This window comes from Heloderma suspectum, chromosome 2 (genome assembly GCF_057233095.1).
Source record: "Heloderma suspectum isolate Gila_16-S chromosome 2, 16-S_ref, whole genome shotgun sequence".
NCBI classification, from domain to species: domain Eukaryota; kingdom Metazoa; phylum Chordata; class Lepidosauria; order Squamata; family Helodermatidae; genus Heloderma; species Heloderma suspectum.
This window is the reverse complement of record NC_139459.1, coordinates 303,655,421-303,672,628: the sequence shown is the minus strand read 5'-3', so window position 1 is coordinate 303,672,628 and position 17,208 is coordinate 303,655,421. Positions and strand designations below refer to the sequence as shown.

The window sequence follows — 17,208 nt, the reverse complement described above, 5'->3', positions numbered from 1 at the left end:
TTGTGTAGCAATCCCAAAAATTCAGGGCATTACACTCAGTGGGGTACAGCACGCTATAGGACTATTCGCAGGCGACATAGTCCTGCTGTTATACAACCCAGTAAATGCTATTCCAGAGATAATGTTAGATTGTATGATTTGACTTTGTAGTGGGCTTGCAAATCAACTCTCGAAGTCAGAAGTGCTGTTGCTAGACATTGAACCAGAACCCCAGTAAATAATTAAAGCCCTCTCAGGGCTATTCATCTGCCTCAAATCCATTAAACACCTTCGCTTGCAACCCCACCCCCACCCCCACTTGACCTATTTGAAAAAAACCTAAACTACAGTCCAGTATTGTGCCAAATATGACAGGATCTTAAGCAATAGTAGAAAATCAACATCTTGGCTGGGCCGGATTGCATCAGTTAAATGTCCGTTGTAGCCAAAAGAACACCCCATTTTTATTCCAGATGCTGCTAATTGCCATATCACCTAAGAGCCTTGCAACAGATGTTTAATTTAGGTATGGAGGGAAGCAATGTAGGCTCAGTTGTAAGTTTATGTACAAAGTAGTACACTATGTCAGACATCTGAAGATATTGCAAAGTGTTTCGACTTTGCCAGCTTCTCTCCCTTATACAAAATGAGAAGTTGGGAGTGAACATTGAACTCTCACAGGGTCATCCTGTTTTCTCCAAATGGCCCAAAAAGGACCTCAGGAAAATCAGCAGACTGTTGGGAAGGGGTCCATGGACACATTTGGAACTCTGAGATATTGTCACGGGCACCACAAAATTGGGAAAAATTGGAAGACCCTCCCCCATGCAGTTTGGGAGGCAGAAAATGTGGCATGTTTCAAATGGCTCCTGAAAACACATTAGTTCACCTCAGCTTTCCCCAGCTTGTAATTAAATTAATGCTGCTGCTCCATCTTATTACTCCTTGTATTGCTCTTATTGTCACTGGAATTTGTTTTAATATTATATTTTAAATGTGATTTTAATATTTATATGTGAACCTCGGCTTTCCCCAGCTTGTAATTAAATTAATGCTGCTGCTCCCATCTTATTACTCCTTGTATTGCTCTTATTGTCACTGGAATTTGTTTTAATATTATATTTTAAATGTGATTTTAATATTTATATGTGAACTGCTTAGGGATTTTACTGTATTTAGTGGTATATAAATATCAGAAATAAATAAAATAAAATGGCTGTCATGGGATCATTGCTATCCAAAGAAGGCTGCTATGCTACACACAGACCCAGATCTGTCTCTGTCTCTCTCTCTCTCACACACACACACACACACACACACACACGGGGTGGGGGGTGGGGGGGAACTAGAAAGAGGGGCAGAAACTATTCAGACCCAGAGAGAAGGGACACACACACACACGTGTGTGTGTGTAAGACAGAGACAGACCCAGACAGGAGGGGGAAGCCACAGATGTACAGACCAAAGCGAGGAGGGCACACAGACACACCGACCTAAAGATGGGGGAAACCACAAACACACAGACCCACAGAGGGTGGAGACAGAGAAAGAAAGAAAACATACTCTCCCTGTTCCCGACTCCCAATACCATTTTCTGTCTGCCTTTTAGAGCAATTTTACAGGGTGCTTTCTGTCCTGGTTGCTCCGTTTTCTGCTTGACTGCTCACCTCAATCTGGAAAAGTATGTAGAGTTGAGAAAGACAGTAAGAGAAGAGCATCACTCTTCTCACTTCCACTTTCACCTCTATGTACTTTTCAAGGCTCAGATCACTGCCTTTTGACTTCTGAAGAGCGGCAGAAGGTAGTGAAATGGGAAGAGCACAAAAGCTTCATGGGCATCTGGAGCGGTGTTCATGGGTGCTCCTGCACTGTGGATGCCATGTTGGGGACGCCAGCTTTAGAGCAACTTTGGCAATTTGGAAGATTTGGTATAGAAACCACCATTGCAAAGAGCCATCAGGGTCTTATCAATATTGTTAGATCCTATCATGTTTTTAAGTTTAGTAGAAAACTATATATTTTCCTTGTCATAGAAAATTATGAAAGTGATGCTGCCATTAACTACATTTTAGCTGAATGAATAATAAATTACACATTTCTGGGGGGTGAGGGGAAACAAGTATGATCCCCGAGGTCACTCCCTTGAGTGAAACAATAATGTCTGCTTGTGGGAATGACTGTTGAGCTGTAGAAAATGGTCCAAGAACAGAGAATGCAATATAAAATACTACATATAAAATAAAGTGGCCTAGTTCTTGCTTCAGATTTAATTCACTTTTGTTTTTGCTTTTTGTTTCATAGAAAAGAAATATTTTTCCCAGATTGCCAAAGGAGAGGGATTAAGATAGCTTTGGATCTTTTATATGGGCATGACCCCATGACAAAGAGCATCATGCAGGAACCTACAATAGAGAAATGTGTTACCAGACTCAGAGTTGTTCTGTGAGAACTTGGAATTTCCAGGGTGTAAAAAATGGGGCCTCCTCTTCTTCCTCTAAAAGAACACCAACACGTCACCTTGTTTTATTTCTCCATATTAGGCAGAGTGAAACTATCCCAGTGGCTATGCCTAATTTAACAGAAGAGAACGCTTCTATAATATAAACATGTATCTACTTAAGCTGAACAGCTTGAAGCTATCAGTCAGATCAAAATTCAGCTTCTGGGCCTGATTACTCTCTTGATCACATCATGAGCTGATTGTGGAACTTAATTTTGTCCCTTTGTATCTGCCTTTGGCCTGGCTCCAACATATATAACAGGCCACCTTTTTTCCTCAGCCCTGTTGTAATTCCCAAGACCACTGGCAGCACCCTTTTTAGTGATGACTTCTGTGCACTGTTGGGATGTCACTTCACATCCATGCTTGGTGACTGATCTGAAACTGGAGATATATCCAGGCCTGAGCAATTTCAGAAGTGGTTTTGTAAAACTTTTTATTGGTATGAATGTGAGCAGGCAAAACTAAAGTCTGTTTGATTTAGCTTGTGCAGGTGTAGAGATTTATATATGTGTAGATGTTTCAACTAGTTACCAACCTCACGTCTTTGGGCCAAATACAAATAATTTGTTTAATGTTTTTCTTTTAATAAATGGGTGACAGTGTTGCAATCAGATGTGGTTTGCTGTCCAGGCAGGATTCTGGTTTCGATTGATGCTGAGCCCATTTTGATTGGTGCCCCTTTCTTTGCCTTTGGCAGCTTTCTCCTGAGAATGCCTATGAAGTGCTGTGTGTCGCAGACATGTACCTGTTGCCGGGGCTCAAACGTCTGTGTGGAAGAACTTTGGCCCAAGTTCTTGATGAGGACAGTGTGGTCAGCATCTGGAAGATTGCAAAGCTGTTCCAGCTGACCCGGCTGGAGGACCAGTGCACGGAATACATGGCAAAGATCATTGAGAAGGTAAGGGGCGAAACCTTCCCAAGTTATGGGTTGCATCTGGCAACCAACAAATAACAAAGGTCTTTAAACCTGATAGGCAGTTGCCTGTATTTTCAAGAATTGGATATTATGATCACTACGAAGAGTGAGCTTGCAGAATAGCAGCGGATGTTGAGGAGCGAGATGGAGGGCTACTTCCCATGTTACAGTGAAAGATGTTAAATCTCTCCTACAGCCTTCTCCTTCAACTTTGTTGGTACAGTTATTATGTGCAACTAGCTTTGGGATAAGTAATGACGTCTGCAGGTCACAGACCTCCCTCTGAGCTAGGCATCACACATGACATTGGTGATATTCATTCATTCATTCCATTTATATCTTTTATCCTTTTGCAAGGAACCCAAGGCAACTCACATAGTTCTCCTCCCCTTTACTCAATTCTCACAAAAAAAGGTAGGTTAGACTGAGAGTCAGTGAGGTAGGTTAGACTGAGAGTCAGTGAGCTTCATGGACTGGCAGCAACCATATTACACCGGTCTGGTTGAGAATTTATATAGCCTAGTGGCTAAGATTGTGAGCAAGTCCCTTGTTTTACATCTCATCTTAGCCATAAAGTCACTAGTTGGCCCTGGACAAGCCACTATTTTCTTGGCCTCAAGCCTCCCCCCGACCTCCCCCCAGAACCAGTAACATGGGAATTAATGTCATCCTAATTTACAGGGCTGCTGTACTAGAAGAATGTATGTAGTATTTTGGACATTTAAAATATGCAGTATAAATACTGAGTGTGGCTATTACTTGTGAAGTGATGGGTCTAGCTCAAACAAGTCTGAGACCTCCAGTGTTCTGTGAATCATTTGACTGTGTCTAAGCTAATTGTTTGGTTAATTTACCTCTATTATTTATAGCACCAAATTCAGTCTTCTGCTTTGCCATTTGACAAATGACTGTGTGGCTTTCATGAAGGAACATTAGCCTAATTATTAATATAAACCATAACTTCCTATACCGAATTTTGGTTACAAGGCTCAGTTCAAGTTACGACCTTGTGGGGTGGAGGGGTTGAAAGACGTTTTTACGGTAGGATGAATTACTACATGCAGACCTAGGTCATGTACAGAGCACATACATCCTGCTGCCTTAACCTTGAGTGATTTTATGCTGTATCCCTGAGAGACCCTTACGCAGGGAGGTATTTAAATCACCCTGACTAAACTGGTGCAGAAATTGAATTCCAAATTGTGCTTTAAACAGCCAGTATATTTTAATACCAGTATTTGTCCCAAGGCACGTGCAAAATGGACTTGCTTTTCATTTCACATTTGACCGCTTGTAGTATGGAACAGACACATGTGGCAGGCACAATCTTGCCTCTGCAAAGTGTTCTGGAGCCCAGGCAGTTCACTGATTTTTTTAATAAATGGCTCTAATTAGCACTCCCACATGAGTTGCAACATTCTTAACAGGCTTTGAGAGAGGTGTGAAATTCTTCCCTGCCTGTGAAAACACACTGAAGAAAATAATTTCTTAATAGTTCCTCTTACACAAAAGTTCCTCTTCTACTGTTTTCAGTAGGGACAAGCACAGTTTCATTGGCTTGTCATAGGCCTGAAACTGGTTCTCACTGGTGATCCCTCTGTTGTTGCTTTTCAGTCGTTAAGTCATGTCCGACCCTTCGTGACCCCATGGACCATAGCATGCCAGGCCTTCCTGTCCTGCGCTATCTCCGGGAGTGTGCTCAAGTTCATATTCATTGCATCGGTGATGCTATCTAGCCATCTCATCCTCTGCCGTCCCCTTCTCCTTTTGCCTTCAGTCTTTCCCAGCATCAGGGTCTTTTCCAGGGAGTTTTCTCTTCGCATTAGGTGGCCAAAATATTTGGACTTCAGCTTCAGTATCTGTCGTTCCAATGAGCAGTCAGGGTTGATTTCCTTTAGGATTGACTGATTGGACCTCTTTGCAGTCCAGGGGACTCGTAAGAGTCTTCTCCAGCACCACAGTTCAAAAGCATCAATTCTTCGGCGCTCAGCCTTCCTTATAGTCCAGCTCTCACAGCCATATGTTGCTACTGGGAAAACCATAGCTTTGATTATACGAGCCTTGGTCGGCAAGGTGATGTATCTGCTTCTTATTATGCTGTCTAGGTTTGCCATAGGTTTCCTCCAGAGGAGCAAGCATCTTGTAATTTCATGGCTACGGTCACCGTCTGCGGTGAGCTTGGAGCCCAAGAAAATAAAATCTGTCACTGCTTCCATTTTTTCCCCTTCTAGATGCCAGGAAGTGATGGGGCCAGATGCCATGATCTTCATTTTTTTAATGTTGAGTTTCAAACCAGCTTTTGCACTCTCCACTTTCACCCTCCACAAGAGACTCTTTAGATCCTCTTCGCTTTCTGCCATCAGGGTGGTATCATCTGCATATCTGAGGTTGTTGATAATTCTCCCGGCAATCTTAATTCCGACCTGTGATTCATCCAACCCGGTGTTTCTCATGACGTACTCTGCATATAAATTAAATAAGCAGGGTGACAATATGCAGCCTTGTACTCCTTTCCCAATTTTGAACCAATCGGTTGTTCCATGTCCGGTTCTCACTGTTGCATCTTGACCCTCGTACAGGTTTCTCAGGAGACAGGTAAGGTGGTCTGGTACTCCCATCTCCTTACGAATTTGCCACAGTTTGTTGTGATCCACACAATCAAAGGCTTTAGCGTAGTCAATGAAGCAGAAATAGATGTTTTTCTGGAATTCTCTTGCTTTCTCCATGATCCAGCGAATGTTGGCGATTTGATCTCTAGTTCCTCTACCTCTATTAGCCTTTGTCCTGCTTCATTTTGTACACCAAGGCCATGCTTGCCTGTTATCCTGGTTATTTCTTGACTTCCTGCTTTAGCATTCCAATCCCCTATGATGAAGAGGACATCTTTTTTTGGTGTTAGTTCTAGAAAGTCTCGTAGGTCTTCATAGAATCGATCAACCTCAGTTTCTTCGGCCTCAGTGATTGGGACATAGACTTGAATTACTGTGATGTTGAATGGTTTGCCTTGGATTCATACTGAGATCATTCTATCATTTTTGAGATTGTACCCCAGTACTGCTTTTCCCACCCTTTTGTTGACTGTGAGTGCTACTCCATTTCTTCTAAGGGATTCTTGCCCATAGTAGTAGATATGATGGTCACCTGAATTAAATTCGCCCATGCTTGTCCATTTTAGTTCGCTGATTCCCAAGATGTCGATGTTCAATCTTGCCATCTCATGTTTGACCACCTCCAGCTTACCTTGATTCATTGATCTGACATTCCAGGTTCCTAAACAATATTGTTCTTTGCAGCATCGGACTTTCTTTTCACCACCAGACACATCCACAGCTGAGTATCCTTTCGGCTTTGGCCCAGCCACTCTTCACTCTTTCTGGCGCTACTTGGAAATTCCCTCTGCTCTTCCCCAGTAGTATATTGGACACCTTCCGACCTGAGGGGTTCATCTTCCGGCGTCATATCTTTTAACCTTGTGATACGTTCCATGGGGTTTTCTTGGCAAGAATACTGGAGTGGGTTGCCATTTCCTTCTCCAGTGGACCACATTTTGTCAGAACTCTCCGCTGTGACCTATCTGTCTTGGGTGGCCCTGCATGGCATAGCTTATGGCTTCACTGAGTTACGCAAGCCCCTTTGCTGCAACAAGGCAGTGATCCATGAAGGTGAAAGCTTGCCACTTAACCTCACAATTGTTGAGAATTCTGAGAGACATCCTTCTTTTGTTACACCTTAGTCCTGCTAGTACAAAAGAAGCCATCAACAGTAGGTATTCGTTGAAGAATTTGTACTGGAATCTTGAAACATGGGACAGCGGCAAGTTTGTTATGGCCTTGGGTGGGACTCTTAATTTATCTGTTCTCTTGTGCCTGCAAAAAAGATTGTTATAAAGACCTATTCTTGTCTCACAGGGATATTATGGAAAGCTTTTTTTTTAAGTTGCATTAGTATCCACAAAGGAAATAGGCTAGTGAAATAGTAGATGGTAGCTCCCTAACCTTGCGCTAATCAAATGGGTGAGAAATTATTGCTAAAACATGACTTTTTGCATTACTTTATGTTGAATAAAGTTTGCTACTTTGTCAAATACTCTGGTAAATGATGGAATGGAGGGGGGGCTGCTTTGTACAGAGCAGCTTCAATAATGGGGTGAGGGTCATGGCTGGCTTTTTCCCATGTGGAAGGCCTTTTCATGGCAAGCATGTAAGGAATGTTTCAAGGAGTTATGTCCTATTTTTACAGCAAAGTTGCAGCCCAGACATAAGACTAAATTTTAAAGATTCATTTTAAAGATTACATGGCTTTCTTGTCTGCTTGTTCCTCATCAAGTGGAACTGAATTAGATTTTCTTGTGGAAAAGCTGACCTTTGGTGTATGGTGTTTGTTCTTTTTCCCCTATTCTGCAATTTAATATTTTATTTTAAATGTGCATCTTTGGGGGATAGTTCATGCCCATATGGTGCAGAATTACATACTCTGACTCAGAATTATTTCTCGACTGCTACTGCTGCTGTTTAAAATGTAGATGAAAACTGTATGCTAGGGACTCTCCTATGTTTATCAGTCTGCTAGTTCTTTTACCTCTCGCCTCTACAGCTAGTGGAGCTTGAGGAGTTTGCAGCGGCAGTGAAGGAGAACGCTGAGGCAGTGGAGGAACGGCAGGAGACAGACTCCATTCCTCTTGTTGATGACATCCGTTTCCACATTACCAGCAACGTACAAACATACAGTGCCATTGAAGAGGCTAACCAAAAACTGGAAGCTCTGGATAATCTTCTGGCCAGTATAGGACTTGAATGCTAATCTGGGACATCTCCTTGTGTGATATGGCTGATCAGCTCAAAGTTCAATTATTGATGCTATTATCTTTTTCTCCCTCCTTGCCTCTGAATCTTGTAGCTCCTTACTCTTTTTATGCATGATTTCAGTTTCTAACTTTTTAAGTACCTTGACTATGATAAATTTTCTTTTCCCAAGAACCAGGTCTCAAAAGCAGCTCAGATTTTTTTTAAAAAAAATATTCTTGTTTGTACATGATAGTACTGATGGGTGATTTGCAAGCCCAATATAATGAATGTACTATTTGACACATTGTGATATCACCAGAAGTTGCAGGCCGACAATGCCTAGTGAAAATTGGTGCAACCTTCAGAGTATTGGCACAACAGCTTCCTGCAACAAGACCAAAGCAGATGAAATTCAAGACAATGCTACTTAGGAATACATCAGGCTGTTTTTCATGATCCATATTTTACAGGGTAAGCAGGGAGTTAGATGCTTTTACAGAACTATAGGGGTGTTGTGTGCATGCAGCGCTGTGATAACTGTATTTTCCTGCTTCTTGCCTTGCAGAAAAAGCAGTGTGTATTCATCCTGCAGCTTTAGCTTGCAGATTTACTCAGTTGGGGCAGAAGAAACATCTCAGCTTTCTAATGCAGATGCCTTACTGTTCCAGAGTTCATGTTAATTCACAAGTTTTTTTATTTCCCACTTCCGCTATATTTACTGGAATACAGTCCTCTACCAAATTGCACAGCTTGACTTTGTCTTGGGTGCAAAAACACTTGGCCATCTATTGCTTTGCTGTTGCTGGTTTTATAGGGGGCACTCAAATGTGGAGGTGCAGCAGGAAATTTAGTTACAAATCTGTTCCATTGCAAGCTTAGTAGTGACATTTCTTAGACTCACTGGATTTGAGGGTTTAGTTGAAGTGGTCTACAAAGTCTTCAAAATCTGGTATGGCATATGTATGTGTGTAAGTCTGAGTGCGGCATGCTTGCATGATACCATGCGGGACAGATGTATCATTGTTTTCCTTTGCAGTGGAAGCAGAAATTAGCCCGGTGCAGATGTTTGGTATTCTATGGGTTGGGGGAATTACCATCTTTCTGACTAGCTCCACCCCTTGATACACCCAGTGTCCAAACATTTGACATGATATTTGCATATGTGCATAAACCCAATGCAACATTAAAGACTACAGATCATGCGGTTCTGCTCGATGCACATTGAGGGATCTTTTACCTGGTATGCACATGTCAATCCCTATGCAAATGTGATATTCAGCACATAGCTGCTGGGTGCAATGACAGCATTGGGTCGAATGGCATACTCTCATACAATGTTGATGTCTAGTTTGGGCTGATAGTTATGGTTGCTAAGAATGGTAAGAGAAATAAAGCCCTACCTTGGCAAAGTGGGACATATGCCATCTCCTTGTTCAGTGTACATGAGATCTAGGGATTGGAGAATACCTACATGCAAAGCAGGAGGGCAAGGACATAGAAGTGCCCTCAGCTAGTATTAGTTATGTGCTGTTCGGATTGGCCTGTGTTAACCTGCATCAACACTTTGGTCTGGTGTACTGCATCTTGAGTGTGGGAGAGCCAGCTACAGGGTCTAAGCTCTTGGTGACCAAAGTTTAAATAAACAGTGGCTCACCACCCAGAGCACGTTGTGTCCCTCTCCCCCCACACCCCAAAAGAAGATGCAGTCTGGGCTGCATAGTGCCCATTCCAGCTTCACTGTAAGTATTTATCTCTCTGCAGAATTGGTAAAACATCAGACATGGGGTATCCCTTAAGGCTGCCATATGAGTTGGTGTGTTTTAAAGACAGAAAACTTCCTTAACTTTTCCTAGTGATCACTTCGCTGAGACTGGCATTTTCTCCCTGGATGGCATAAGGAGAATTCAGGGATGTTTGGGGGGAAATTGAGTAATGCAGGAAAAGGGTGTGTTGCCAAACCTGGAAACTGTAACACTAGCCAAGAACATGCAGGGCTCTATAGCACATTACCTCTTTAGAATTATGTGTTTATGGATACAAATTTGACAGGGAAATAGATGAGCCATTTTGGATCATCTTAGCTATGCGGAGGATAATTGTACCTATGCAAATACTGCTGCTGAGTGTTACTGCAATTGCATTAGTGGATTAACTGTAGTGGAGGCATCGATCTGGCAGATGTGATACTGCGCCCTCTTTACTTCAACTTTCCGTGCACTGATAAGTCCTTGCAACCTAGGTGAGGCCAAGAATGTGTTTCTTCCTTTCCGTGGCCAGGCCTGTGATGAAGTGAGAAGGCTGTGATGAGGTGAGAAGCTTTTTCCAATTTTCCAGTCTAGTTATTTTTTATTGTGACTTGAAGGTAGGTAATATATAACTGTGTAAGCAGAGTTGGGGCTCACCAGAAGGTACTACCTGCCAAGCTAGACATACTTTTCATTAAATGCTTTGTGACAGTTAAGATATAATGGAAGGTGGTAGATATGTGTGTGTCCAACATTTTACAAGTCAACATCTGATGCCACCGGAGTGGTACAGTAGCTGAACTGAGTATGTTTTTGGTGTTGCCTTGACTATGTCCAAAGGCTTGTATATTATACTGTACGTGGTGTTGTTTCTGTGTGGACTGTCTGTGGTGTTGAGACACTTAAATTCTGTCTTGTTTCAGTCTCTGCTTTGTAATACACAGAACATCCAATAGCAAAGTTGAGTCTCTAAATGAGACTTCCCTGAGTGTGCACAAATCCGTGAAACGTAACCCAGCTTGGAGCTAAAAAGCAGGATGCAAAGGCAGTAAGGGCCTATGCAGTGTTGGTTAAGTGAAAACCTTCATCTTTATATGAGTGGCTTAGAATTTTGATGCTTTGTTTCCTGATTCTGTGCCAATGAAGGCACACCTCTTAAAGAACTGGTGATTATTTAGAATCAAGTGGAACAGCTGTATTATGCAAGTACTGTAAACTAAACACCTGGCCAAGGTATTACTTTTCATTAATCAGAGATAGTTTTAAAAGCCAAGGTTGATGTTGGAATGCTTGAAACCTGGACTGTCTAGGCATAAATCCTCTATGTTACAGTTTTTTGTCATGATAGGCACCTGAACGGGCACCTCTGTGAACAAAAGGACGTTGTGTTAGATGGGACCCGTAACTTCTTTATTCTTCTGAAAGCAGAAGAATAAAGAAGTTAAAGGTCATCCTCATAGCAAGCCAGTGATATTAACCTTTGAGTTTCCGTAAAAACTAAATTATTAGGGCAAAAAGAAACCAAGAAGCACAGGAAGGCTTAAAAAAGCACCCTAAAATTTTCCCCTTCCAAGTGTCTAGTAAAACAAAAGTGAAATGGCAAGAAAGATGCCACTGGGGTCCTTTCACTGAAATGGGTTTCTCTTTTAAAAAAAATTGTATTGCCCGTGAAAATGTTGTTAACTTCTTGGATAGAAAGTCAAGGTGCCCTTTCTATTTTCTTACGCAGTGACAAAGCTTTGCTCAGGCTGTTAAGCGTGCTGGATAAAATCAGAGTGGACTGCCAGCGTGGTTGCATTTAGTAGCTAAGTCTTGCGTTTAGCTCCTTGGATGAATTGTCCCATCACTCCCAACTGTCTGGTAGTATTTAGTTTCTGGCCCTTTGCAAATCAGCACTGGGATGGTGAGCAGATACTAGCACCTGCTTAACATTCAGTGAAAAATTATTACTTTAAATGCAAAAAAAGAGAATGGGGTTCTAATATTCATTGAGCAGATTCTCGGCTATTGGCATAATCGTATTGCGTTGCAATTTAGACGTAAGGCTTTTCTTCTTACTGTTTATGGTCCCATTCTTGTTAATATTGGCTCCACCCTCTGTAAAAATAAGGAGAATATAAAGCTTTTCAGAATGGCATTATAATAATATATTTAAAAGCTTAATATATAAGCCTGTGTGCAGTAATAAAGAGTCTATTTCATTATATCTGTTTTTGACATGCCTCATTCATTCTAATAATGAGTGCCGTGAAAGCTGTGTTTGGAGTGCTCGCACGCGCATGCACACACACACGCCAGCCGCTTGTATCCAGTAGCCGTGGTTCCAGTGGCACAGGCGTAACTGCCAAAGGCTGCAGAATCCCCCCCCCCATTTTTATTCTGACACCATCAAATGAAAATGTTAATATTCTGTCATTGGCTTAGACTGAATGCTTGATAGTGGTGGTTTTGACACTACTTAATTCCACACTTCTGACAGTGATCATGAGGTAAACATGCTACTTATATGTCATTTGCATCATTTCACAGCCACTGTGCCTCATGAAATACCAATACTCCCTAGCTCCTACTATGTAGTAGTTATCAGGGAAGTAAGAGCAATGAGTCTGTCAAAGGCCTTTATCACATTTACTTGGCACTTTCAGAGAAAGCATCTAGGCCCAGTTCATCTGGTCAAGTACCATTGGTGGTAAGTAAACACAGTAATGGGGGTAATTTTTTTCTTCACCAGTGGTTTGCATTTTGTCACCTGCCCATCATATACAGGTGTAATGTAATTTCTTTTCATCAGAGCACTATGAGCTTGGCTAGTGTGTGAGCACAACTTGCCCATGCCGTGCAGTGAGATTCACGACAGATGGGAGGGAAGAAGAGACCTTGGCCCTGGTCTTCTTGGTCCAAGTCCAGTAGTATCTACTACGCTACACTGGTTCCTATGTGATATTCCAGAGGAATAAACTAGGGAAAGGACTTTGCCTGGTGCACAGTAGTAAGATTAACATGAGTGATGTATCGAATGTGAGCATTCTCTCTTCACAGAAGATAACAGTGCATATACCTGGGGGGTGGGGGTGGGGCAATCTGGCTGTGCTAGTCCGTTATCACTGGTGGTGTTACATTCTCCCACATACTGGAATAGTTGAAACCGTTGGAAGTGCTTGGGTATGTATACGTTCCTGACAGGAGGGGAAAGCTCTGGCCGTGGCAACTTCCCTTACAGAGTAAATAGTAGCTGTAGTGAAGGGGATGGGTGGGATTAGGATCACAGCATGGGGTGGAAAGGGTTAAAGCTCACGCAGCATGCTCCTTATCAAAGGCACACATTGCTATTTACATTTCTCAAAAACATACACGAAATACATCTACACCTTTTTCTTACTTTGTCCAGTTTGGACCTGACAGTGGTGTATTATATTGTAAACAGTTATTGTCCGTACTGCCACAACTTCCTGTTCATCCTCTTGCTTCTCTGATGGTGCCTTCAGTGGTAACTACCACTGAAAACGCACCTTCACCAGCTGCTTCTGGACTCAGAAGCATTTCTCAGTTTGGTGTGCACTCACAGATTGCAACTTCTATAATTCCCAGTTCCTCCCACAAAGTATCCTAGGAGTTCTTTTACCACTGTATCTTCAGCCTGTTCTACATGTGTAGCAGACTGGGATCCTGATAGAATAGGCTGTACCACCAGAAAGAGAGCATTAAAAGTGTAAGTCCTGTTCATAAACTTCTTGTAAGTTGATGTGCTAGTTTTCTCTCTCTGTGTGATTTGGTTTATTTGTTAGAAAGGTTTTTTCCTTCACTTTTCATTAAGGGAGCGTTCAAAATGGCTTCTCCACCTGCATGCTCTACCACCTCAAGATTTTATCAACTCATTCACTACTCCATGTACTCCCTGACTGCACCTAGACCCAGCTAAGAACCCCCCCTCCCCCTGCAGCATTTTGTATTGCATTTTGGATGGCTGAGAACTGCTTTGGCAGCCATTTTTTGCCTGAAAAATGGGGTAAAAATATAATGGATAAAAAATAAAGTATAGTGCTGCAGTTCATCATTGTAAGGGACAGATAATGCAGGCTTATGGTTCTCACTATTGCATGAAAATTTGCATGATCCTTGCCCTTGTTCTGTCTCTTAATTACATCTCAAGCCTTGGGTTTGGCTGAGATAAATCCACCCATTAACCACCTTAAGAGAAAGTGAAGGAGATAAAGAGTTTCAGCAACTCTTGTATGTGTCCTTACGCCACATTTTCATTGCACAAGGTCGTAACAAAGACTCTTATCCTTGTCTTTGGTTTTCTACTAAAGCAGGGGAGCAGAACCTCAGGCCCACTGGCCAAATCCAGCCGTCTTTGGGTTTTGATCTGGACCTCTGGGAGTCCCCAGAAGTCCACGCCCCATTCCCAAGACCCCACCCCTTTCCCCCCAGCCACTGATCATTTGGTGGTTTCTTGACTTTTGCCCCAGTTTTTCCCCATTGTAATGCCTCTTCTAAGGTTTAGTTACTGGCAGCAAGAACTTGAAGCTAAAATATGCTGGAATTTGGGGTTGTTTTTTAGAACCACTCTTTTCCTTCAGCCATGTCACCACTGGAATATGGTCCCTGACAGCTTCTCCGAGTGGTATTTGGCTCTTGGACTGAAAGAGGTTCTGAATCTCTACTGAAGTGTCTATCCCCTCAGTGCTTGAGGCTGGTCAAGACTGAAACTGCTGTGGAAGTGTGCCACTGAAAGAGAAAGCCTTGCTGCTACTGCCTGCATTGTGGACGGTCAGTAAGTAGGTAGGTGAAGGCACTTCCATTTCCATGGCTTTTACTCCAGGGCTTTATAGGAACAGCATTAAACAAAACATGAATAATTAAACCAGAGGTGCCAGTTTTAAAAGAGCAGCAGTCAAGTCTTCAAACATGGTCAGCAACACTACACCGACGGGTAGGTGTGAAAATAAATGGTCTCTAGAGGATAAAGACATAGTTCGAAAGAAGAAATTCCAGTGCCTAATAAGATGGCCAGATATTTGTTCCCTTGTTATTAAAGTGGTATGACAGGAGCTTTTTAGAAGAAGATAGTCGAAGATTGTGAGCCTTTCTATACGAGGCATTTATTGTGTGCTTCCTCACAGTAGTTTGTGGGTGCTTGTGTTATCCTCCAGGGCCTCTCTTGTTCTTTGCAAGCATTTCCATGGTTTTTTTTTTTATAGCAAGGAAAGCGTGGTATTATCTGGAAATGGTGGAATGAAACCTAGTGTAGTTGTGCAATTCTGCTATACTGCAGCACCACATAGTGGTTGTTTAATGGAACGTATAGAAAGGCAGAGAAAGAAACCCCTCTGGAAAAAAAATGTGTAGAGGATTTGATGTTAATACCACAAAGAATCCAGAAGTGGACGCCTCAGTAAAGTGGTGAGTTAAAAGCCTCATGTAGAAAAGCCCATAGTTCAGAACTTGGACCTCAAGAGTAAGAAAAGACGAATCTGAGGCAGAGGGTGGCAGTGGCAGAAGAGTCCCAGCAATATTTTAAAGCACAATGCAAAGTATATTACCTTACTGCAGAAAAGAAATAAGAAAAGCCAGGGTAGTATTTTCTCATGTGGACAATAGTCAGTGATATTAGTGGGCAATTCTGTTTCATTAAAAATATAGTCTGCAAAATGGAATGTCTTCAAACAGAATGTGTTCTCAGCAGGAAGCACTGCTGAGAAAGGTGCCCTAAGCCAGCAAGGTATATATCCCCATTTGTATTGTGATGTTAATTTGGGCCCCAATGAGATGGCTGAATGCAATTTTAGATGCAGATACACGTGCCACACTCCCACTGGGGGCAACCAGTTAATATTGACTAGCTGCATAGAATGTCAGTTGGATCGGGACCAAAGTGTTTTGCAGCCAGTGGTATTAGACTCTGCAACCCAGATTTTAGCTGAGCAAGGCAAGTGTGAAGGCTTCCAATAACAACCAGAACTTAATCTGCATTCACTAAAGACACCCAGTGTTAGCTGGGTTGTAGATGCAAGCAAAGAAACATGGAGGTGGACTTGGTAAGTCAGGTTTTGTGATCCACATTGTCCACTGTCCAGTTAGTGACAGAGAGCAATACATTGTTTACAACTATTGCTCAAGAAGACAAAGGAGGCAAATGATAGTCACCCTTAGCATTTTTTCTTGTGTAACTTGCCAAATATCTGAGATAATTCTTTCCAAATATAAACGTTGCTATACGTTACATTTTCATTGGGTACAAAGTCTGATCCTAATCTAGAGTTTTATATGGTGAGGAGGGATTATTCCCCACTCCCCCAAGAAAGCAACATATGTAAATCTTCTTGAGCACAGGGGAAGGAAGCCAGGGGTTAAATGAATGTATAATATCTGTAGAAATAAGCATAGGCCAAGTGCTGCCAACTTGAGAAAACATTTGTGCTGACTTTTACAGGCCCTACAGAAGCCTAGATCCAACAAAAATGTTCATTTGTTACATCTTACCCTTACTCCTGCCTCTTTTTAAAAATGGTAAATTATTCATTTTATTTCATGTTCATTTATTTTATTTCGATACCACCCAATAGCCCAAACTCTCTGGGCATTTCACAACCATCATAAAACAAAAACTTTGTATGAGACTTAACATACAAAATTTAAAAACAATTTAAAACAGTTAAAGAACAGTTACAATAAAATACTGGGACCTGATAAAACTATTGACATTAAAATCCCAGCAGATGCCATCAGATACCTGGGAGTAGAGGATATTCTTAACCTGGTGCTGAAAAGATGACCGTGTTGGCACCAGGCACACCTCAGTGGGGAAATCATTCCACAGTCTTCTGAGATCTGTTCTTCCCTGGCTAACTGTGGAAGGGACATATTCTTCCTCTCCCCATTCACCCCCCTCCCACCCCCCCGGGACTGTGGTGCAGGGAGGGAGAAATTAGTATCGGACAATATCTAAGGATGTACATTCCTTGAGGCTAATGCTTCCTACAGTTCTTTAAAGTGTGAAGGGGCATTCTGCCTCACAGTCTAGGAGGGGGAAGAGAAGAAAATTGCCCACTTGCTTCCCTTCAGCATTTGTTCCAGTACAGGCCTGTGTGCTGCTCTCTACTGCCAACTTTCTGAGGTAACATGAGGGCAGTGTCCATGTAAATTTTGGGATATATTTAAACTGCTGGGGACTGAGGTGGTTTGCGGGGGGGGGGGCAGGGACATTCAGAGTCATGCGAAATCCAGTGGATAGCTAAATTTAAATCCACCCATTAGTCAGAGAGGTCCATCAAAAATCAA

At 42.2% G+C, this 17,208-nt stretch overlaps 1 protein-coding gene across 2 annotated transcripts in view; it reads left to right on the top strand.

The window, feature by feature from the left end:
• The window catches only part of ABTB1 (ankyrin repeat and BTB domain containing 1), a 50,154-nt gene extending 38,025 nt beyond the window's left edge, over positions 1 to 12,129 (top strand). For both annotated transcript variants that reach the window (XM_084840171.1, XM_084840170.1), the window contains 2 exons: positions 3,180 to 3,380; positions 7,992 to 12,129. In XM_084840171.1, coding sequence (XP_084696297.1) covers positions 3,180 to 3,380; positions 7,992 to 8,198 — 408 coding nt within the window. In that variant the 3' untranslated portion in view covers positions 8,199 to 12,129. The remainder of the gene's footprint in view (positions 1 to 3,179; positions 3,381 to 7,991) is intronic.
• The last annotated feature ends 5,079 nt before the right edge of the window (positions 12,130 to 17,208 follow it).